Below are 24,105 nucleotides of genomic sequence, written 5' to 3' on the forward strand. Positions count from 1 at the left end.
ACGAAAAAAATGTAAAAAAAAATATATATGAGGTCAAATCATGACCTCAGTGATCTTCAGGTCGGAAAGTCAGAGCTCTGGAAAGTGGTTTGAGTTCCCGATTTGGATGACCATTCAAATAAATTGTTCCCAGTCGGAGGTCGTTTTTCCCCCCCAGAGTTCCCAGTTGTTTTGAATGTGCTAAAATCAGAAGTCTGAGATTTCCGAGATCCCAGTTGTTTTGAACATGGCATTGAATGCACCAACAGTTTCCCTGGGCTCGGTTGGTGCTTATGGTCATTTCGGAAAAGGCTAAGCGAGAGGCAGAACTTTGCCAGAAATCTTTCTTATCAAGCAGGCGACGTTGTTTAGTTTATTTATTTATGAGGTTTATTTGATCGAATATAAGTTTTGTCATGCTTAGATTGTTACGAGTGTACTGATAAGTAGGAACTCAAATAATGAGATGTATCCACCAATCCAAAGAGAGGAATAAGGGAGAGAGAGCTCCGTGCAACTTTGTGTTAGGGCGGAGAGACATGTATTGCCGCGTTCAAGTCCTAGTCAAACTCTGACATTTCAGATTTGCTAACTAGTTGTAGTCATACAAGTGCCACATTTGAACCAGTTAGCGACTCGGAAATTTGAGTTTAGTTCCGACTAGCACACGAAGGCGGCAAAATATCCATAATCTTTGGTATGGTAGTGTACACTTTTCTAAATCCGTCATTACGCACAACCACGTAATACGTTCGCCCAATCAGCTGAAGAGCTTGAACCCCAAGAAAAAGGCAGCTAATATGGCAGGTTTGTGAGCAACCAGGTGGAACTTGCTTTGTTATTACGGTTAAACGGAGGAACATGATTGTTTTATAACGCGGAAACGGGAAGAGGCAACTGCTCGAAATGATTTACTTGATAGTAATTTCCGCATTATCTGGCGCACTCATTACGTTGGTATTACAGTTCTTACTGCTTTACTGGAGAAGCCCCGAGCCAAAAACCGGGACAGTGCAATATGTCAAAGCAGTGCCTGATCCCGCCTTGAAGGATTACTTCAATAACCAACATGCCGAATCAGGTCAACAACAAGATATCGCAGTATCTGCTGCATCCAAACAGCAAGAGGCCATCTCTCCCAGGCAACAGGAAGCAGCTGTCACAAGCAGTAGCCCTAAACAACAACCGCCACCGCATTGTCAAAGCGAGCCCCTCCACACCTCCAAACCGGAGACGTGCAATTTTCTTAACGCTATCTTTTTGTTCCTATTCAGAGAACTCCGCGACACTCCTGTCGTTAGGCACTGGCTGACCAAAAAGATCAAGGTGGAGTTCGAGGAGCTATTACAAACCAAGACAGCTGGTCGGCTGTTGGAGGGACTCAGTCTCAGGGATATCTCCCTGGGTAATTCTTTGCCCGTTTTTAAAACGGCCAAACTTATTAATCCAGTGCGTTTAAATGAAGACGGCATGCCCGAGGAACTTAATTTCGAGGTGGACCTAGAATATAATGGGGGATTCCATCTAGCAATTGATGTAGACCTTGTTTTTGGGAAGTCAGCCTATCTGTTCGTAAAGATGACGCGTGTGGTTGGAAGACTGAAGCTGCAGTTCACTCGCGTGCCTTTTACGCACTGGTCCTTCACGTTCCTCGAGGACCCATTGATAGACTTTGAGGTGAAGTCACAGTTCGAGGGAAGGCCCTTGCCTCAGCTTACCTCAATCATTGTCAACCAGTTGAAAAGAGTCATCAAGAAGAAACACACCTTGCCAAATTACAAAATCAGGTAAAATTTGCTCAGAAACTACAGTTTTATATTTGTTTAGGTCTATGCAAGTCAGTAGGCCTGCCGAGAGATGGTCAAAAATGTGTATCAATATTTCAAGCTAACCTTAGGACCATGGAAAGTGGCCCTCAACAGCCTTACTTCTATTTCAATAGTTACCAAGATCTGTAAGATGCATATTTGGACTCCAAGTTGGTGATAATACATAGGCCCAGAGCCTTCTATTTAGCTCTGCTTAGGCCTTTTAGCCTACTTTTTAGAAAAATGTTTAGGTTAAAAATGGACCACCATGTTACTGAAAGGTTTAATGACAACAAAACATGCTGTCTTGATGTTTTTTCACTGTCAGCCAGGACATACCCACTTTCAGTATGCACACAGTGTGTTAGTTTAAGGTCTTGAGACATGGGATGGCACCTGTTGCAAAGAAAGCCATTGAGGGACATCATGGTTGCAGACCTATGAAAGGATAGGGTTCATCCTTTTTAGACAGAGGAGTGCTTTCTGTCACTACATTCAGAATGTTTTTAAATAATCACAACCTGGTGTGAAGTAGTGACAGTTAAACATTTAGCCAACACTTGTGTAAAACTGAAAGACAAAAGCTTTCTAGTATTTCCCTGTTAGAAACATGAATGCACATGCAGCATCCTTTCAGCTCCTCCTATTTATTCATCTCTCACTTTTTTCAGGCTCCCTTTTCTAGGTATTTTTTTACTGGAAGTGTTCCCCTTCACTCTTGTATTTGGTTGCACTCTCATAGGTAAACAATTTAGACTAAGCTAGGCCTGGATGTTTTCCGATTTTCTATAAACGTACGTCGCATAGCCTAAATGTAGGTTTAACTGATGATATACTGCCTTACTAAATTAGGCTATTTTGTTACCGTAATGTTGTTACACTGTACCACTACTGTAACTTCTCAGGTATAAGAGCAATTTAATGTTAAGTGTTACCTTTTCAACGTGACTAGGCCTTAATGTAGAATAAATCAATGCCTTTTCAAGTTGCGGAAAACTAATCGATTGAATTATGCTGAAAAGGTAGGCCTTAGCCTATCACCTATAATTTGCTATGGTTGATCTTCTTCTAAATGCTTCTAGTGGCTCTGTCAGCTTATCATAAATGCTGTGACAGCACTCTCTGGGCTCAGAATTGGTGGCCCCAATTACATGGCACCCTGTCCCATGCAGCTGGCTCCTCTGTGTTATGTTTGGAAGGGTCACACTGGTGTGCTGGAACTGCAGCGATAGCTGCATTGGAATGTAAAACCTCTATACATTCAGTCTCCTGTACAGCGTGATTAACATTATTCCTGTCTCATTCCTTTGCTTGGATTGTTAGAATAGCAGTATTCCAGCAAAATGTTATCTTGTTGCCTGTTCTATCCTTTGAAGTGAAATGCACTTCACATCCTGGGTAGGTTGTCTGCAGGTGCGTTGGAGATTCACTAGAATGTAGCATGTCAAAATCACTTTTAGTTTGCTATTAGCCTAATATGATTTATTTCAAGATGTGGTCTTTGAGGGTGAGTTTTTTTGTGGGCAAATCCACGCTAACAGAGGGATGCACAGTTCGGTAACAGAATGACTGTACCAACCGCATAAACCGTCATTCTGTTACCAATCTTTGCATCTGCACTGTTCTGCAAGCACATGTGTTTTTATTTTATTTTATATGGCTTGTTGAACTTTGCAGTAATTCCTTTTTGTTTGACATACATTTTAAAGTGGAAAATTAGAGAAACTTTGCATTTGCGCTGTTTTTCAAGTACTGCTGAGCGATTACCTGAAATTTCGGTTATTTATTTATTTATTTTTAATCAATTAGTTGACCAACATTGTTTATTATTTGAATTCCACTTTATTAGTTTTTTTTCTGTGAGCCCAACGCGCACATTGCACAGTTTCTCTAGAGATAAATCAGGTCCTTTCTGAACTGGGATGTAGTAGGGAGTTGTAGTTAACAACAGGCCAATATTCTACGTAGTTTAGCGCATATAACATGGTAATTATTCCGTTGTCGTAAATCACATCCTATTACGGCAATATTTTTCGTCAATTGGACGATGCTTTGTGTTATTGAAATTTGCAACACAAACAAACATGGAGGAGCGTGAACGTGACACAGAGCACGGAGACACGGAGCTCGTACCTAAAAGAGGGGCTACTTCAGTCGCATGAATGTGGTTTGGGTAGGGCTGGGCGATATGGCAAATAAATGATCACTATCTATATATTTTTTTCATTCGATAACAAAAGTTATCACGATATTAATCAAATAATGTTTAAAAGGTACATATCTGCTTCAGACTCAAGAATGCCTGAACAAATCACTAGGCAGAGCGTTGGGCCAGTAACCAGAAGGTTGCTAGATCGAATACCTGAGCTGACAAGGTAAAAATGCAAAATAGCAATGCATAATAGCATTTGTGATGTCTTTGTCTTTTCAATGTTTGCTTGTAGGGCATAAACGCTGTCAGTGTTGACTGCTTCGGGCAAACATCCCTAGATTGGCTGGTGCTTGAGGGGCGTTTATCAAAACCGTGGCGCAAACTCAAAATTTCCTGCATGTTCCAAACAGTGACTTTGCTTCAGCCAAACCACTTCCAAATTACTGAAACAGTTTAACCCTTTTTTAAATAAATTTCTTCGTTGGAAGTGGCTATCACTGCCACTGTTTTCGCTTACATCAATCATTTTTTGTGGTTAACAGTGGCTACTCCATCACATGAGGTGCTAAGTGGTTTTTAGTGGGCGTATACCTCTCCACGTGCATATTGTCACTTCTCCTCACGTTCCTGCTGGGTCAGAGGTCAATTTGACTGCTGTACCTAATTATTCTGTATCGACATTATCGAAAATGAATCTAAACGTTTTATATCAATATTGAGTGAAGTAATTACCTCGATTAATTATTGATTTATTGCCCAGCCCTAGGTTTTGGTTTGAAAAGTCTTACACAGACCAGAAAACCGTCCTCTGCAAAATACGCCGCAGGCCAGAGTAGCTGCGGGGGGGGCGGAGCTGTTGGCCGAGGTTGGAGTAGCCAGGTGGAAGGCATGGCCAGCCGTTGAGAAATGCTTGTTGAAGTTTTCGATAATCATGGATTTATTGGTGGTGACCGTGTTACCTAGCCTCAGTGCAGTGGGCAGCTGGGAGGAGGTGCTCTTGTTCTCCATGGACTTCACAGTGTCCCAGAACGTTTTGGAGTTCGAGCTACAGGATGCAAACTTCTGCCTGAAGAAGCTGGCCTTAGCTTTCCTGACTGACTGCGTGTATTGGTTCCTGACTTCCCTGAACAGTTGCATATCGCGGGGACTATTCAATGCTATTGCAGTCCGCCATAGGATGTTTTTGTGCTGGTCGAGGGCAGTCAGGTCTGGAGTGAACCAAGGGCTATATCTGTTCTTAGTTCTGCATTTTTTGAACAGAGCATGCTTATCTAAAATAGTGAGGAAGTTACTTTTAAAGAATGACCAGGCATCCTCAACTGACGGGATGAGGTCAATGTCCTTCCAGGATACCCGGGCCAGGTCGATTAGAAAGGCCTGCTTACAGAAGGGTTTTAGGGAGCGTTTGACAGTGATGAGGGGTGGTCGTTTGACTGCGGCTCCGTAGCGGATACAGGCAATGAGGCAGTGATCGCTGAGATCCTGGTTGAAGACAGCGGAGGTGTATTTGTAGGGCCAGTTTTTCAGGATGACGTCTATGAGGGTGCCCTTGTTTACCGATTTTAGGGTTGTACCTGGTGGGTTCCTTGATGATTTGTGTGAGATTGAGGGCATCTAACTTAGATTGTAGGACTGCCGGGGTGTTAAGCATATCCCATTTTAGGTCACCTAACAGAATAAACTCTGAAGCTAGATGGGAGGGCGATCAATTCATAAATGGTGTCCAGGGAACAGCTGGGAGCTGAGGGGGGTCGGTAGCAGGCGGCAACAGTGAGAGACTTATTTCTGGAGAGAGTAATTTTCAAAATTAGTAGTTCGAACTGTTTGGGTATGGACCTGGAAAGTATGACATTACTTTGCAGGCTATCTCTGCAGTAGACTGCAACTCCTCCCCCTTTGGCAGTTCTATCTTGACGGAAGATGTTATAGTTGGGTATGGAAATCTCAGAATTTTTGGTGTCCTTCCTGAGCCAGGATTCAGACACGGCAAGGACATCAGGGTTATCAGAGTGTGCTAAAGCAGTGAGTAAAACAAACTTAGGGAGGAGGCTTCTGATGTTGACATGCATGAAACCAAGGCTTTTTCGATCACAGAAGTCAACAAATGAGGGTGCCTGGGGACATACAGGGCCTGGGTTTACCTCCACATCACCTGCGGTACAGAGGAGGAGTAGTATGAGGGTGTGGCTAAAAGCTATCAAAACTGGTCGCTTAGAGCGTTGGGGACAGAGAATAAAAGCAGCAGATTTCTGGGCATGGTAGAATATATTCAGGGCATAATGCGCAGACAGGGGTATGGTGGGGTGCGGGTACAGCGGAGGTAAGCCCAGGCACTGGGTGATGATGAGAGAGGTTGTATCTCTGGACATGCTGGTTGTAATGGGTGAGGTCACCGCATGTGTGGGAGGTGGGACAAAGGAGGTCTGTTAATAATAGGTCCGTTATGAAGAGTGGAACTAGGGGCTCCATTGTAAACTAAAACAATGATAACTAACCTGAACAGCAGTATACAAGGCATATTGACATTTGAGAGAGACATACAGCGAGGCATACAGTAATCACAGGTGTTGAATTGAGAGAGCTAGCTAAAACAGTAGGTGAGACAACATCAGCTAGCACAACAACAGCAGGTAAAATGGTGTTGACTAGGCAGGGAGGGTCGGATTAACTACACACAGAGCCTGAGTGCGACTGGGGCCGACAGATAAAACATAAACAAGCAGAATGGAGTACCGTGATTAATGGACAGTCCCAGCATGCATCAGCTATGTAGCCAAGTGATCAGTGTCCAGGGGGCAGCGGTGGATGGGGCAGGGAAGCTGGACTGGCGAGTGTTATCCAGGTTAAAAACACTGTCTGGCTGTGCAAAAGGTAAAAGCTGCTAGCAGTGGCTAACAATGACTAAATAGCTTGTAGCTAGTTAGCTGGTTAGCTTCTGGAGGTTCTTGAGGGTGTTTTAAAAATAATAGCGATTCCGTATCACAATGGGTGAGGGAGGCTACCGGAAGGTATAAACAAATAAAAAATTGAAAAGAGATAGAAAGTAAATATGGGTCCAGTGAGTGTTTGGGACGCGGCGATTCAGACGGTTAGCAGGCCTGTGCTAACAAGCTAACAGTTAGTAGGCCAGGGCTAAACAAGGTAGCAGTTAGCAGACCGGGGCTAAACAAGGTAGCAGTTAGCGGACCGGGGCTAAACAAGCTAGCAGTTAGCAGGCCGAATTAGCAAGCAAGGAGATAGCAAGGGCTAGAAAGTTAGCCTTTGGGGGACGTTGCGATGGGGTGAGTCTGTTTATTCCTCTTCATGCGGTGACATCGATAGACCGGTCGTGGGTCCGGATATTGTAGCCCAGGAGTATGCTTCGGTGGTAGCACAGGAGCTCTGGCCGGGCTAGCTTCAAGCTAAGTGGGTGGAAACGCTAGCCAGGAGTAATCATCCGGGGTTGCGGTTAGCTAGATAGCTAGTTGTGAAGAATCCAGCTGAAAATGTTCCGTTTGCGGTGGGAATCCGGGGATAAAAAAATAATAGGTCCGTTATGCTCTGGTTAGAGTCGCGTTGTTCGAACTGGCGAGAGCTTTCCGAGCTAAAGGTTAGCTGATGACCGGTTAGCTGAAGACCGCTAGCAATGGTTTGCTGACTGATAGCTGGTAGCTAGCTGGCTAGCTTCAGTTGAGGGGTTCCGGATCCAAAGTAAATATAAATACTTTAGAAAAAATAGCTACATTGGGTGAGGCGAGTTGCAGGAGAGTATTTAGAAGTTGAGGTTTAGCAAAATGTTTTAAAAGATATGCGAAGAAAAATATGTAAAAAAAACTATATATACAAGGGACACGACACGATAAGACGTCTGACTGCTACGCCATCATGGATTCATATGTAGATGACCTGGAGCCAGTGGGTCTGGCGACGAATATGTAGTGAGGGCCAACCGACTAGAGCATACAGGTTGCAGTGGTGGGTGGTATAAGGTGCTTTAGTAACAAAACGGATGGCACTGTGATAAACTGCATCCAGTTTGCTGAGTAGAGTATTGGAAGCTATTTTGTAGATGACATCGACGAAGTCGAGGATCGGTAGGATAGTCAGTTTTACTAGGGTAAGTTTGGCGGCGTGAGTGAAGGAGGCTTTTTTTTGCGGAATAGAAAGCCGACTCTAGATTTGATTTTAGATTGGAGATGTTTGATATGAGTCTGGAAGCAGAGTTTACAGTCTAGCCAGACACCTAGGTACTTATAGATGTCCACATATTCTAGGTCGGAACCATCCAGGGTGGTGATGCTGGTCGGGCGTGCGGGTGCAGGCAGCGAACGGTTGAAAAGCATGCATTTGGTTTTACTAGCGTTTAAGAGCAGTTGGAGGCCACGGAAGGAGTGTTGTATGGCATTGAAGCTCGTTTGGAGGTTAGATAGCACAGTGTCCATGGAAGGGCCAGAAGTATACAGAATGGCGTCGTCTGCGTAGAGGTGGATCAGGGAATCGCCCGCAGCAAGAGCAACATCATTGATATGTACAGGCCTTTACATGTGGTCATCTTATATAAACTATTTATTAATTGAATTTACAGAATGTGCTATATCGTGATATGTATTGTTATCGGGATATGAAATGACCTATATCGGGATATGAGATTTTGGCCATATCTCCCAACCCTAACAATTACCATGATCCACTTCTACTTGTCCGGTCTGTGCTTATTTTATGCCTGCTACAAAAGAGGCAGAAGAATGCACGATCGTGAGGGGGTATAGGGCAGCGCACAATTGGCCCAGCGTCATCCGGGTTAGGGTTTGGCCGGGGTAGGCCGTCATTGTAAATAAGTTCTTAGCCGACTTGCCTAGTTAAATAAAATAAATATAGAGAGCAGCTGTTGCTTCGCGAGATATCTCTACCTGAAAATACATGATTTTAAGTGATTCATCATTGGTATTCAGCAGTCATAAAAGTATGCCTTATTTACTTTGAAGAACTACAAAATATACTTTTTTGTCAGAAAGCATAGGCAGTAGCTCTATAGAGATGATATGATGACTTGGAACAAAATAATAGTCATCAAATGAAACGCATGTAATATACACAACTGAAAATATATAAGTAATGTGAATAAATGGCTAATAAGTGATAAGCAGTAATGGGCAGTCACTAGCGTCATGGGAATTCTATTAATGGTTTTATTCTGTGTTACAGCATTCAACTCAAATGATTGAAGTCGAAAAACCTGATAATTTAAAAAAAGAAAATCCAACCAAAACTGAACCGGCCTCAAAAAGCACTAATTGCTCAGCACTATCTTCAAGGAAATGTGTTTTTTAGTGAAATTCGGTGGAATTGTTAAAAGTTGGCCTTGTGCATGGAGTTGTATGGTTTGCTTAATTTAGCAATAATTGTTTTTTGTCTGGCATACATTTTAAAGTAAAAAATTGGTGTCTCTGCGTTACTGTGGAATTGCCTTTTTTCAGAATGCGTAGTTGTGATTATAGGGTTGTGTAATAAAATACTGTAATATGTTCTGGTCCATTTCAAATAATGTTTATCATTGTTCTACCTGGCTGTTGCTTTGAAAATGTTAAATACTTTTTTGCCCTTTTTTTCTCACCAATCTTGTGATATCCAATTGGTAATTACATTCTTGTTCCATCACTGCAACTCCCCTACGGACTCGTGAGAAGCGAAGGTTGACAGTCATGCGTCCCCCGAAACACAACCCTGCCAAGCCGCACTGCTTTTTGACACACTGCTCACTTAACCCGGAAGCCAGCCGCACCAATGTTTTGGAGGAAACACTGGCCAGCTGGTGACCGAAGTCAGCTTGCAGGCACCCGGCCCGCAATGAGTCGCTAGAGCGCGATGGGACAAGGAAATCCTAGCCGGTCAAACCCTCCCTTAACCCGGATGACGCTGGGTCAATTGTGACACAACCTAGGATCAAACCCGGGTCTGTAGTGACTCTTCAAGCACTGCGATGTAGTGCCTTAGACTACTTTGCCACTTGGGAGGCCCCTGGCTGTTGATTTTTACATGTTTTATTTGATATCAACATTTTTAACACTGTAATGCAGCAAATAGTCCCTACAAAACCAGCTTTTCTAATTGATTTAGATTATACTTAACTAATTAGGTGAGATTAATCAGGTAATTATTGCTGTTTAAATGCCAGAGAATGTGAGTAGGCACATTGCTTCACTTGAAAATCAAAGAAATGCTGTCTTCTGTCTGTTAATTTTGTCAGACTTTCCTTTTATCCACTATGTACTGTGTGGGCTGCAGAGCAGGCAAACAATGGTTTGGTTGTTTTGTGAGAACAACAACGCAATGTAACTATTTTAATGTTCCTCTGTGTGGCCACAGACACCTATTGGCATGGCATAGCCACTTCTTGTGAAAGATCTGTCTCGGCTCATGTGTGGGAGCTAACTGTTAATTGTAGACTAAATGCACCAATCTGGAGGAGTTGCCTAAAAGGGTGCATGTGTCTGAGGTGCCCATGATAAGGACTGACTGGGCAAGCTAGGGTTCTGAGGTGATGTAATATAAAACAGCCTTTGAGGACAGAGCAGTGGACATTAGGATTTGCTGAATGTCACAGATGGCACAACTCTGGGCCAGACGGTTTACCAGGATGTGTACTCAAAGCATGCACAGACCAACTGGCAAGTGTCTTCACTGACATTTTCAAACTCTCCCTGACCGAGTCTGTAATGCATACATCTTTCAAACAGACCACCATAGTCCCTGTGCCCAAGAAAGCGAAGGTAACCTGCCTAAGTGATTACTGCCCATAGCACTCACGTCGCTAGCCATGAAGTGCTTTGAAAGGCTAGTCATTGCTCACATCAACACCATCATGCTGGAAACCCTAGACCCACTCCAATTCGCATTCCGCCCCAACTGATCCACAGATGATGCAATCTCAATCTCACTCCACACTGCCTTTTCCCATCTGGACAAAAGGAACACCTTCCTGAGAATGCTGTTCATTGACTACAGTACAAAGCTCATCACCTAAGCTAAGGACCTTGGGACTAAACACCTCCCTCTGCAACTGGATCCTGGATTTCCTGATGGGCTGTCCCCGGGTGGCAACGGTAGGCAACAACACATCTGCCACACTGATCCTCAACACTGGGCCCACTCAGGGGACTAAGCATGCACCCCTACTGTACTCCCTGTTCACCTATGACTGCGTGGCAAAGCACGACTTCAACACCATCATTAAGTTTGCTGACGACACACAGTGGTAGGCCTGATCACCGACAACGATGAGCCAGCCTATAGGAAGGAGGTCAGAGACGAGAACTTCTCCCTCAATGTGAGCAACACAAAGGAGTTGATCGTGGACTGAAGGAAAAGGAGGGCCGAACAGGTGCCCATTAACATCGCCGGGGCTTAATCGGAGCAGGTCGAGAGTTTTAAGTTCCTTGGTGTCCACATCACCAACAAACGATCATGGTCCAAACACACCAAGACAGTTGTAAAGAGGGCATGGGTCCCCAGATCCTCAAAAATCTCTACAACTGCACCATCGAGAGCATACTGACTGACTGGTCTAGGACCAAAAGTCTCCTTAACAGCTTCTACCCCCAAGACCATAAGACTGCTGAACAATTAATCAAAATGGCCACCCAGACTATTTACGTTGATCTGTTCTGCCAGGTAAGGGGCCAATCACTTGGTGGATCAGATCAGAGTAAAATGCACTAAACCATTCACCCTATTTCCATCCTAATCTGAGAGTGGACAGGACAGACCAGATTGGAATCATTTTTTTGTAAGCTTGGGCTTACCGTGCGTCATTCCTTTTTAATTGTCATGACTTTGGGTGGTTGTTGGATTGACTCTACAATATGACTCGTATGTCCTGTGTGAAATTCAGAAATGATTTTAGTTTGAGATGTCCTGGACCATCCGTAATGGGTGAAGCCTCATGGCGTTGGAGCCATTACGGCATCAAACAACCCCCACCTCTCACTTATCCACTGTCAGCTGGGTTGTTTGTTACATAATTGCTCTCCAGACATCTGTTATTCCTTCACTTTTACGTCTAACCTCTATCGCTCTCTCTTTGAGCTCTTTGACTCTACATGCTGAGGGAAGGACACAGCACAGTTTTACATGTAGGTAGCCACTTTTTAATGGACCCTCTTCTCCTCTCTGCTCCACTCTGGATAACCTGGGACTTCAGACACTTCATTGATTGAGCTGTCATTGTTATTTAGCTGTTCTATTGGATCTCAGAGAGGGAGAAAAAGAGGTTTATAAAACAATGAAGCTAGAAGTACTACTACAGCCTGTACTACTACTACTACTACAGCCTGTACTTCATACAGGACAAATGGCCATGCCCTCGCCCACCAATCTCCCCTTTTGTCCAACCTCTGTCAATAGAACAACATATTGCATACTCTTGTATAAGTGTGTGTTTTAGTGACTGTTGCTCAGCTTGGGGTGACCACATTTAAAATACCCAAATGAGGGAGAACAGGATTTTGCGGGACAGTGTAGCCTACATTAATAGTTGGGGGGCCAGCACCCCCCAACAAACACACATCCCCTTTAACTAAAGCGCACCTAGCCTACTCTTGCCTCATGCCAAATTTGGTGATGCAGAAAACGAGACCACGTGTAGCTGTTTTCTGAAAATGTGGAATATGTGGCCAAAGAACATTTTCTGGTTGGTGTCAGGGAATGTAAAACAGTTAGGAAGTGAGACTAAAAATGGGATTGAGTGAAGTAGAAGCAAATATATTGAATGAGCAAAACGCACTAGTTTGAAATTTACCTTATGTTTCAGTCTAATACGGCGATTTACATACTTCCGTAGCTCTTTGTTAAAAGCACGCTTTTTGTAAGTACTTCACTGTCCAATTTTCTCCAAATTTAGATGGAATTCAGCCCGAAAGGATTTGACAAATGTGATAGGCCAATGTCATATCTCAACCAATGTCTCACCCTGGGCTGTGCATAATATCAGATCTCAACAATGATTGGAGAAGTGTTTAACATCACCAGCACCACATCCTTATGATCTATCTCGTCAAAAGCGCAACGTGATTGCAAAAGGTACAGGTTGGAATGTCTATTTTCCTCGATTGAAGAGGAAGTCTGAGTGAAATGCGTGATAAATTTACCTTTTCTGTAAATTAATTTTTGATAAAATGTGGGACACAATTGTTTGGTTGTGGGACAAAGGGACAAAATGCAGGACTTTCCTGCACAATCCGGGATATGTGGTCACCCTATGTCAGGGTAGGGCTGTGACTGTCATGGGATTTTGGATGACACTAATGGGCCATCCACAAAAATGTGTGTGTGTGTGTGTGTGTGCGTGTGTAATGTATGTTTTCTCCTCTCCTCCGCTGTATGGGCAATGTGTGTTGCAGCTGCAATATGGGGGGTGTTGCCTAGGCAACCAACAAATCCTTTGCTCCAACCCCGCTGGTTATCATTAGCTTCCATAGCAACAATGTCCAAAATTTATGGCTGAATTCTGCCCATTTCTACAATTGATCTATTAAAATGTGATTTAAAACCTAACCCTAAACCATAACCACACTGCTAACCGTATGCCTAACCTTAAGGCAACACCTTGCTTGTTGTAGCAAGGACCAACAGTTTCATCACGTTGTTAACAGTCCATGTTACCGCAGAAACTGACAAAACTGCACGAATGCCTGGCCGTCCAGTCTTCAGTCAGCTGCTCATTGCACAAAAAAAAATCGTAAACAAAAATTTGAAATGGTTATGGCTGTTTTATTTTCATTACGGTCTTCATCCATAACCATTGGTTATTCGTAATTGTGCTAGACATCCTGATAATGAATAACTTCATCGATTCCTTTTGCTCGAAATATGGAAATATGGATCGTAATCTGTTTCAGCTCAATGTTTTCAAGATTTCTATCTAACATCTTTAGATTTCACTGTTGCTAGGGCACCGGGCAGAACAATGAAGTACATTTGTCTCAGAGTACAGTAATAATTTAAGGAGCATGCATGTGATTTCAGTTCTATTTTGAGTGAAGTAGTAGAAAATGCTATGCTACAGTCTTTAGCACACACAGGACAAGTTTATGATGACACGTGCTCCCTGATCCTGTTCGGGCATTGAGCAGTGGGGGGGGTTACACAGGTGGTGTTGAGTCCATTTTCATAACATAAATAATTGCTGTTATTTTCACCACATGGGCCATTGGCATGTTTTCCAGACATATGCTTCTTCTCATTTTGAGACTGATACCTTTACAAAAAAATGTAGACTAGGTAGTGGAAGGATCTTCCGTCTGCTTTGCTCAGTAATGTAGTTTTCATACATTATTTAAGAGAATCACAATGTGTTTGGTTATTCCATCAGATTGTTGCATTTTACTGGTCACCTCTGCTTATCATTTCCTCTCACCTAGCAACCCTCATATTTCCTCTCACCTAGCAACCCTCATATTTCCTCTCACCTAGCAACCCTCATATTTCCTCTCACCTAGCAACCCTCATACAGTCATTTTAGGATTATTGCCTGAAACATCTGTCTGGCTGCATTTTATCCAGTCCTCCCAAAATAGACTTTAATCCTCACCGATCACACCAGGACTATTAAACTGAGTTTTGCAGATCTTTATTGGGCAACCAAGGCAGTTCAAATCAAATTGGATTCATCACGTGCTTCGTAAACAACAACAGGTTTAGACTAACTGTGAAATGCTTACTTATGGGTCCCTTTCCAACGATGCAGAGTTAAAGATAAGATATATACTTTTTTTAAATGTAGGGTCACCCATTATTTTGATAGTCCAGATTTTCTATCTGTAGATGTTCTACAGATGCTTATCAACAGATAGTATGACCAACTGCTTGCTAAGAGTAGGTTTAGGGTAAGGGTTAAGTTTAGGGTTAGGATAAGGGTTAGTAGATAGTCCATGCTCTACAGATGAACTATCCAAATAAGGTGTTACCAAAAGTAGAAATAGTGACAAGGAATAAATACACAATGAATAATATCAATAACGAGTCAAAATAACCAGGCTATATACTGAGTTGATGTGCAGGGGTACGAGGTAATTGAGGTAGCTATGTACATATAGGTGGGTTAAAGTGACTAGGCAACAGGATAGATAATAGACAGTAGCAGCAGCGTATGGTGTGTGTGTGGTGTCAGTATGCATGTGTGTGAATGTTGTGTGGGTGTATATAGTGCGTGTGTTTTGTTTAGAAGTCATATGCCTTGGGGGTAGAAGCTGTTTAGGGTCCAGGTTTTGCCCACTGGGGAACGTTTAGCTAAAAATGTTGATAAACACTGAACGAAAATATAAATCTGAGCCTATTGGTATCCGACCTCATGCTCCGATAGCATCTGCTTGACAGTATGGGAGAGAACAGCTCGTGGCTGGCGTGTTTGCTGTCCTTGATGAGGCCGCACGCCTTCCTCAGGCACTGTTTCGAGTAGATGTCCTGGATGGGTGGGAGCACGGTATTAACTATGGCTGTATCCGAGTAAAAAAAAAGTCATCTGTTCTTCTGATGAAGCGATTGGTTGAACTTTTAAAACGTATATTTTTGGCAAGCCATATGTTTGGCTACTGAGCTTGTCTGATGCGTTAAGCACTGCACATAAGATGAAGACACAGGTCAATATAGCCTAACTAGAAGCTGCTGCTGGCCTTCGCAGATTCTACCATTATGCTCCTGATGTTGCCGGTAATAAGCTACACCAGCGTTCGGCAACCTTTTCCAGTTGGAGTGCCAATTTATCGTACCATTTCTACTGATCTGCATGCCAGTTCATTTATTCCTTTATAATAATGTCTTCAAATCTCAAAATCAATGTCATGTGGTTAATCAATTATCTCTAAATGATTCAAATCTAAAAGTCTATTGCCATATAAAAGTAGCCTATAAAGCCAACAAATAAAAACGTTGAAGGTAGAAACTATCCTGATAAATATCCTGTAAATCACATTGGCTACTCATGGAACTTTTAAATATTGTGTCAACTATTGTATTAACTTGGTCCGGCCCGAAGCTCGTGCTAGCAAACTTGCAACATTGTATTAAATATTCTGGACCCTCAGAGATTCCGGGGCCAATAAGCTTGGGACAGACACACAGCTGTAGGCTATTTTGCGCAAGGGAAAATAAGTAATCTGGTAGATTTACACTATATATACAAAGGTATGTGGACACTCATTCAAATTAGTGGATTCGGATATTTCAAGCTAATGTGTTGCTGACAGGTGTATAAAATCGAGCACACCGCCATGCAATCTCCATAGACATACAGGCAGTAGAATGGCCTTAATGAAGTGCTCAGTTACTTTCAACGTGGCACCAGCATAGGATGTCAGTCAAATTCAGTCAAATTTCTGCTCTGCTGGAGCTGCCTCTGTCAACTGTAAATGCTGTTATTGTGAAATTCACAGAACGGCACCGCCGTGTGCTGTAGCGCGCAACAATTGTCTGTCCTCAGTTGACACTCTCTACCGAGTTCCAAACTGCCTCTGGAGTTTCATGAAATGGGTTTCCATGGCCAAGCAGCCACACACAAGCCTAAGATCAACATGCGCAATGCCAAGCGTAGGCTCAACGGGTGCAAAGCTCGCCTCCATTGGAGCAGGGGAAATGAGTTCTCTGGAGTGATGAATCACGCTTCACCATCTGGCAGTCTGACCGACGAATTTGGGTTTGGTGGATGCCAGGAAAACGCTACCTGCCGAATGCATAGTGCCATAGTGTTGGTGGATGAGAAATTATGGTCTGGGGCTGTTTTTTATGTTTCGGGTTAGGCCCCTTAGTTCCAGTGAAGGGAAATCTTAATGCTATAGCATACAATGACATTTGAGACTATTCTGTGCTTCATCTTTGTGGTAACAGAAGTGGCACTCCTAGTGGTTGGGGACTTCCATGCAGGCAAACTTAAACCAGTTTTACCAAATTTTTACCAGCATGTCACATTTGCAACCAGGGGTAAAAAAAATCCTAGACCACCTTTACTCCACACACAGAGATGCATTCAAAGCTCTCCCCCGCCCTCCATTTGGTAAATCTGACCATAATTCTATCCTCCTGATTCCTGCTTATAAGCAAAAACTAAAGCAGGAAGTACCAGTGACTCGCTCAATACGGAAGTGGTCAGAACGCGGATGCTAAACTGCAGGACTGTTTTGCGAGCACAGACTGGAAGACTAATCCGGACGCTAATAAGAAATCCTGCTATGCCCTCAGACGAACCATCAAACAGGCAAAGCGTCAATACAGGATTAAGATTGAATCCTACAACTTCAGCTCTGACGCTCCTCAGATGTGGCAGGGCTTGAAAACTATTACGGACTACAAAGGGAAACCCAGACGCGAGCTGCCCAGTTACGCGAGCCTACCAGACAAGCTAAATACCTTTTTATGCTTGCTTCGAGGCAAGCAACACTGAAGCATGTATGAAAGCACGAGCTGTTCTGGATGACTGTGTGATAATGCTCTCGGTAGCTGATGTGAACGAAACCTTGAAACATGTCAACATTCACGAAGCCGCTGGGCTAGACTACCAGGACGTGTACTCCGAGCATGCGCTGACCAACTGGCAAGTGTCTTCACTGACATTTTCAAACTTTCCCTGACTGAGTCTGTAATACCTACATGTTTCAAGCAGACCACCATAGTCCCTGTGCCCAATGAAGCGAAGGTAACCTGCCTAAATGATTACTGCCTCGTGGCACTCACGTCTGTAGCCATGAAGTGCTTTGAAAGGCTGGTCATGGCACATATCAACAGCATCCTCCCGGACACCCTAGACCCACTCCAATTCGCATACCACCCCAACAGATCCACAGATGACGCGATCTCAATCGCACTCCACACAGCCCTTTCTCACCTGGACAAAAGGAACACCTATGTGAGAATGCTGTTCATTTACTACACAAAGCTAAGGATTCTGGGACTAAACACCTCCCTCTGCAACTGAATCCTGGACTTCCTGACGCGACGCCCCCAAGGGATCAGAGTAGGCAACAACACGTCTACCACGCTGATCCTTAACACTGGGGACCCTCAGGGGTGTGTACTTTAAGTTTGCTGACGACACAACAGTGGTAGACCTGATCACCAACAGCAATGAGATGGCTTATAGGGAGGAGGTCAGAGACCTGGCAGTGTGATGCCAGGACAACAACCTCTCCCTCAGTGTGAGCAAGACTAAGGAGCTGATCGTGGACTACAGGAAAAGGCAGGCCAAACAGGCCCCCATTTAACATTGACGGGACTGTAGTGGAGCGGGTCGAGAGTTTTTCAAGTTCCTTGTTTTCCACGTCACCAACAAACTATCATGGTCAAAACATACCAAGACAGTTGTGAAGAGGGCACGACAATGCCTTTTCACCCTCAGGAGACTGAAAAGATTTGGCATGGGTCCCCAGATCCTCAAAGTTCTACAGCTGCACCATCAAGAGCATCTGGACTGGTTGCATCATCGCCTGGTATGGCAACTGCTCGGCATCTGACCGTAAGGCGCTACAGAGGGTAGTGCGAACGACCCAGTACTTCACTGGGGCTAAGCTTCCTGCCATCCAGGTCCTATATTATAGGCGTGTCAGAGGAAAGCCCATCAAATTGTCAGAGACTCCAATCACCCAAGTTATAGACTGTATTCTCAGCTACTGCATGGCAAGCGGTACCGGAACGCCAAGTCTAGGACCAAAAGGCTCCTCAACAGCTTCTACCCCCTAAGTCATTAGACTGCTGAACAATTCATTAAATATACATTGAGTCCTCCCTCTCCTTTTGAACACTGCTGCTACTCACTGTTGTTTGTTACCTGTGCATAGTCACTTCTCCCCCACCTGAATGTACAGATTACCTCAACTAGCCTGTACCCCCGCACACTGACTCGCTACCGGTGCCCCCTGTATATAGCCTCATTATTGTTATTCTTATTGTTACTTTTTATTATTGCTTTTTATTTTAGTCTACTTGATAAATATTTTCTTCTTCTTGAACTACACATTTGGTTAAGGGCTTTTAAGTAAGCATTTCACGTTTGTCTACACTTGTTGTATTCGGTATATTTGACAAATAAAGTTTGATTTGATCTTTAATTTGAACAGTTTGGGGAAGGCCCTTTTCTGTTTTAGCATGAAACAAAGCGAGGTCCATACAGAAATGGTTTGTCGAGATCAGAGTGGAAGAACTTAACTGGCCTGAACAGAGCCCTAACCTCAACCCCATCGAACACCTTTGGGATGAATTGGAACGCCGTCTGCGAGCCAGGCCTAATAGCCCAACATCAGTGGCCAACCTCACTAATGCTCTTGTGGCTGAATGTAAGCAATCCCAGCAGCAATGTTCCAACATCTAATGGTGTTCCTTCCCAGAAGAGTGGAGGCTATTATAGCAGAAACTCCATATTACTGCCCATGATTTTAGAATACAATGTTTGATGAGCAAGTTTCCACACACTTATTTGGTCATGTAGTGTATTTTATGACGTTTCCACCGGATCAGAGCATTACATTTTTTCCTCCTTTCATGCTTAGTGGTTATCGAAAGGGAGAGAGCTGGAAATATTTTTCAAATAGGCTAAATTGAGGAACTGTTGTAATTCTTAATGGATGTAAAAACAGACTGTGTCAGTGAGTTAAGACAATCAGATAATAGTATTAGATCACCAAATGGGCACACTTATAGACCTACACTTGTGCGCAGGCCTGGTAGCCTCATCCTACTTCTATATGCGAAATCAGGTGTGTGTCCTTAGTCAAGATTGACAGGACTTCTCCAAGCAAAAACTTGGAAATGGAATGAACCAAAACCTTTTTCTCAGAAGTTTAGCCTAGGGTGTGCTCTCTGCAAACAACGTGTCCACTCCTACAATGACAACGGTAAGACTGTAATAATGATATTAAATGCATAACAGAAATTACCGTAACCAAACAAACATTGTAAATGAGAAATAATGGGAATTGACAGTAAATGTACTACTGGTGATACTGGTGTGCCATCCCCGCAGCCTCTGCAATGGATTAGTCCACTCAGACAGGTGTGAATCAGATGGGTGTCTTGTGTGGCAGAATCTTTTTATATTCAGTGCCTACGTTACAGCCTTATTCTAAAATTGATTAAATTGTTATTTTTTTCTCATCAATCTCCACACAATACCCCATAATGACTAAGTAAAAACAGGTTCCTATACATAAAAAAAAGGAAATATCACATTTACGTGAGTATTCAGACCCTTTACTCAGTACATTGTTGAAGCACCTTCGGCAGCGATTACAGCCTTGAGTCTTCTTGGGTATGATGCTACAAGCTTGGCACACCTGTATTTGGGGAGTTTCGTCCATTCAACTTTGCAGATCCTCTCAAGCTCTGGCAGGTTGGATGGGGAGCGTCACTGCATAGCTGTTTTCAGGTCTCTCCAGAGATGTTCGATGGGGTTCAAGTCCAGGCTCTGGCTGGTCCACTCACATATACATAGTCTTGTCCCGAAGCCACTCCTGCGTTGTCTTGGCTGTGTGCTTAGGATCATTGTCCTGTTGGAAGGTGAACCTTCGCCCCATTCTGAGGTCCTAAGTGCTCTGGAGCAAGTTTTCATCAAGGATTTATCGGTACTTTGCCCAGTTCATCTTTCCTTCGGTCCTGACTAGTGTCGCCACAGCATGATGCTGCCACCCCCATGCTTCACCGTAGGGATGGTTCCAGGTTTGGGCTCCTGAATGGAGCAGTGGTCAAAGGCACTGCATCTCAGTGCTAGAGGCACGGAGACACCCTGGTGGCACTACAGACACCCTGGTTCGAATCCAGGCTGTATCACAACTGGCCGTGATTGGAGTCCCATAGGGCGGCGCACAATTGGCCCTGCGTTATCACGGTTTGGCAGGTGTAGGCCGTCATTGGAAGTAAGAATTTGTTCTTAACTGACTTGCCTACTTAAATAAAGTTTTTTTTTTTTTTTAAATCCTCCAGACATGACGCTTGACATTCAGGCCAAAGAGTTCAATCTTAATTTAATCCGACCAGAGAATCTTGTTTCTCATGGTCTGAGAGTCTTTACATGCCTTTTTGGCGAACTCCACACGGGCTGTCGTGCCTTTTCCTGAGGAGTGGCTTCTTCTGGCTGAGTGCTGCAGATATGGGAGAACCTTCCAGAAGGACAACAATGTCCACACAGGAATTCTAGAGCTCTTTCAGTGACCACTGGGTTATTGTCACCTCCCTGACCAAGGCCCTTCTCCCCCAATTGCGCAGTAAGGCTGTGCGGCCAGCTCTAGGAAGAGTCTTGGTGGTTCCTAACTTGGAGGCCAGTGTGTTCTTGGCGACCTTCAGTGCTGCAGAAATGTTTTGGTACCTTTCCCCAGATCTGTGCCTCGACATAATCCTGTCTCGGAGCTCTACGGACAATTCCTTCGCTCTTATGGCTTGGTTTTTGCTCTGACATGCACTGTCAACTTTGGAAACTTATATCAACAAGTGTGTGCCTTTCCAAATCATGTCCAATCAATTGAATTTACCACAGGTGGACTCCAATCAAGATGTAGAGACTTCTGAAGGATGATCAAGAGAAACAGGATTCACCCGAGCTCAATTTCGAGTCTCATAGCAAATACTTGGGTAAATAAGGTATTTCTGTTTTGAATTTTTAATACATTTAGAAAAACAAACCATTTTTTGCTTTGTCATTGTGGGATATTGTGTGTAGATTACAATGGAATTTTTATTGATTGAATCCATTTTAGAATAAGGCTGTAACATAACAAAATTGCTGTAACAAAACAAAGAGTCTAATTACTTTCCGAAGGCATTTTATTTGCAACTGCTCAACAAAAAAAATATCTATCCACCAAACAATCGACCAGTCAACTAAATGGGGTCAGCCATAATGTCAACATGGAGGCTAAATGGAATTTTAAGATATTGAATTTGGACAATGCTAGATAAGAAAAGATCAGTGTTAGCTGTGAATCTCAAACCAAAATCAAATCAAATGTTATTTGTCACATGCGCCGAATACAACAGACCTTACAGTGAAATGCTTACTTACAAGTCCTTAACCAAAAATGCAGTTTTTATAAAATTACTCCCCCCTTAGCAGTCAGTCTTATGGCTTGGGGGTAGAAGCTGTTTAGAAGTCTCTTGGACCTAGAATTGGCTCTCCGGGTACTGCTTGCCGTGTGGCAGCAGAAGGAACAGTCTATGACTTGGGTGGCTGGAGTCTTTGACAATTTTAGGGCCTTCCTCTGACACCGCCTGGTATAGAGGTCCTGGATGGTAGGAATCTTGGCCCCAGTAATGGGCCATACGCACTACCCTCTGTAGCACCTTATGGTTGCATCACCGCCTGCCATATCAGACGGTGATGCAACCGGTCAGGATGCTCTCGATGGTGCAGCTGTAGAACCTTTTGAGGATCTGGGGACCCATGCCAAATCTTTTCAGTTTCCTGAGGGGGACAAGACTATCTTGGTGTGCTTGGACCATGTTAGTTTGATGGTGATGTGGACGCCAAAGAACTTGAAGCTCTCAACCCGCTTCACTACATGAGAAAGGGGAGTTCTCAGTCCTCCTTTTCCTGTAGTCCACAATCAATCAAATGTATTTATTAAGCCCTTATAACATCAGCTGATGTCACAAAGTGCTGTACAGAATCCCAGCCTAAAACCCGAAACGGCAAGCAATGCAGGTGTAGAAGCACGGTGGCTAGGAAAAACTCCATAGAAAGGCCAGATCCTCGTAAGAAACCGAGAGAGGAACCAGGTTATGAGGGGTGGCCAGTCCTCTTCTGGCTGTGCTGGGTGGAGATTATAACAGAACATGGCCAAGATGTTCAAATGTTCATAGATGACCAGCAGGGTCAAATAATAATGATCACGGTGGTTGTAGAGGGTGCAACAGGTCAGCACCTCAGGAGTAAATGTGAGTTGGCTTTTCATAGCCGATCATTCAGAGAATCTCTACCGCACCTGCTGTTTCTAGAGAGTTGATAACAGCATGTCTGGGACAAGGTAGTACGTCCAGTGAACAGGCCAGGGTTCCATAGCCACAGGCAGATCATTTGAAACTTGAGCAGCATCACGACTTGGTGTACTGGCGACACCAAGGAGTCATCAGGCCAGGTAGTCCTGAGGCATGGTCCTAGGCCTCTGGTCCTCCAAGAGGGAGGGAGACACGGAGAGAGAAAGTGAGAGAGAAAGAATTAGAGGGCGTACTAAAATTCACACAGGACACTTGCTAAGACAATATAAATACTCCAGATATTAACAGACTGACCCTAACCCCCGACACACAAACTATTGCAGCATAAATATTGGAGGCTGAGACAGGAGGGAGACACTGTGGCCCCGTCTGACGTTAGCCCCGGACAGGGCCAAACAGGCAAGATATAACCCCACCCACTTTGCCAAAGCACAGTCCCCATACCACTAGAGGGATATCTTCGACCACCAACCTATAATCCTGAGACAAGGCTGAGTATAGTCCACAAAGATCTCAGGGGGGTGGAGCGCCAACCCGGACAGGAAGATCACGTCATTGACTCAACCCACTCAAGTGACACACCCCTCCTAGGGATGGAATGGAAGAGCACCAGTCACTCAGCCCCTGTAATAGGGTTTGAGGCAGATAATCAGAGTGGAGAGATGGGAACCGGCCAGGCAGAGACACCAAGGGCAGTTCGTTGCTCCAATGCCTTTCCGTTCACCTTCACACTCCTGGGCCAGACTACACTCAATCATAGGACCTACTGAAGAGATGAGTCTTCAGTAAAGACTTAAAGGTCGAGACCGAGTCTGTGTCTTTCACATCGATAGGCAGACCATTCCATGAAAATGGAGCTCTATAGGAGAAAGCCTCCAGCTGTTTGCTTAGAAATTCTATGGACAGTAAGGAGGCCTGCATCTTGTGACCATAGCGTATGTGTAGGTATGTACGGCAGGACCAAATCGGAAATGTAATGTAAATCCCATGTTATGCTTTGTAGGTTAGCAGTAAAACCTTGGAATCAACTCCTTCCCTATTGAAGTTACAGTGGGATATTGGTAATGTTGCACTTCCTAAGGCTTCCCCTAGATGTCAACAGCCTTCAGAACCTTGTTTGATGCTTCTACTGTAAAGGAGAGGCTCATAAGGGTTCTTTGAGTCAGTGGTCTGGCAGAGTGCCACAAGCTCGTGACGCTCGTTCACTTGAGAGTTAGCTCG

At 43.9% G+C, this 24,105-nt stretch overlaps 1 protein-coding gene across 1 annotated transcript in view; it reads left to right on the top strand.

Moving 5' to 3' along the window:
• The first annotated feature begins 479 nt into the window (after nt 1–479).
• Nucleotides 480–24,105, top strand: part of LOC118400524 (PDZ domain-containing protein 8-like) — a 66,890-nt gene continuing 43,264 nt past the window's right edge. The window contains exon 1 of the mRNA XM_035797468.2: nt 480–1,766. Within this exon, the coding sequence (XP_035653361.1) occupies nt 886–1,766 (881 nt within the window). The 5' untranslated portion in view covers nt 480–885. The remainder of the gene's footprint in view (nt 1,767–24,105) is intronic.

Source organism: Oncorhynchus keta, chromosome 2 (genome assembly GCF_023373465.1).
Source record: "Oncorhynchus keta strain PuntledgeMale-10-30-2019 chromosome 2, Oket_V2, whole genome shotgun sequence".
Lineage (NCBI taxonomy): Eukaryota > Metazoa > Chordata > Actinopteri > Salmoniformes > Salmonidae > Oncorhynchus > Oncorhynchus keta.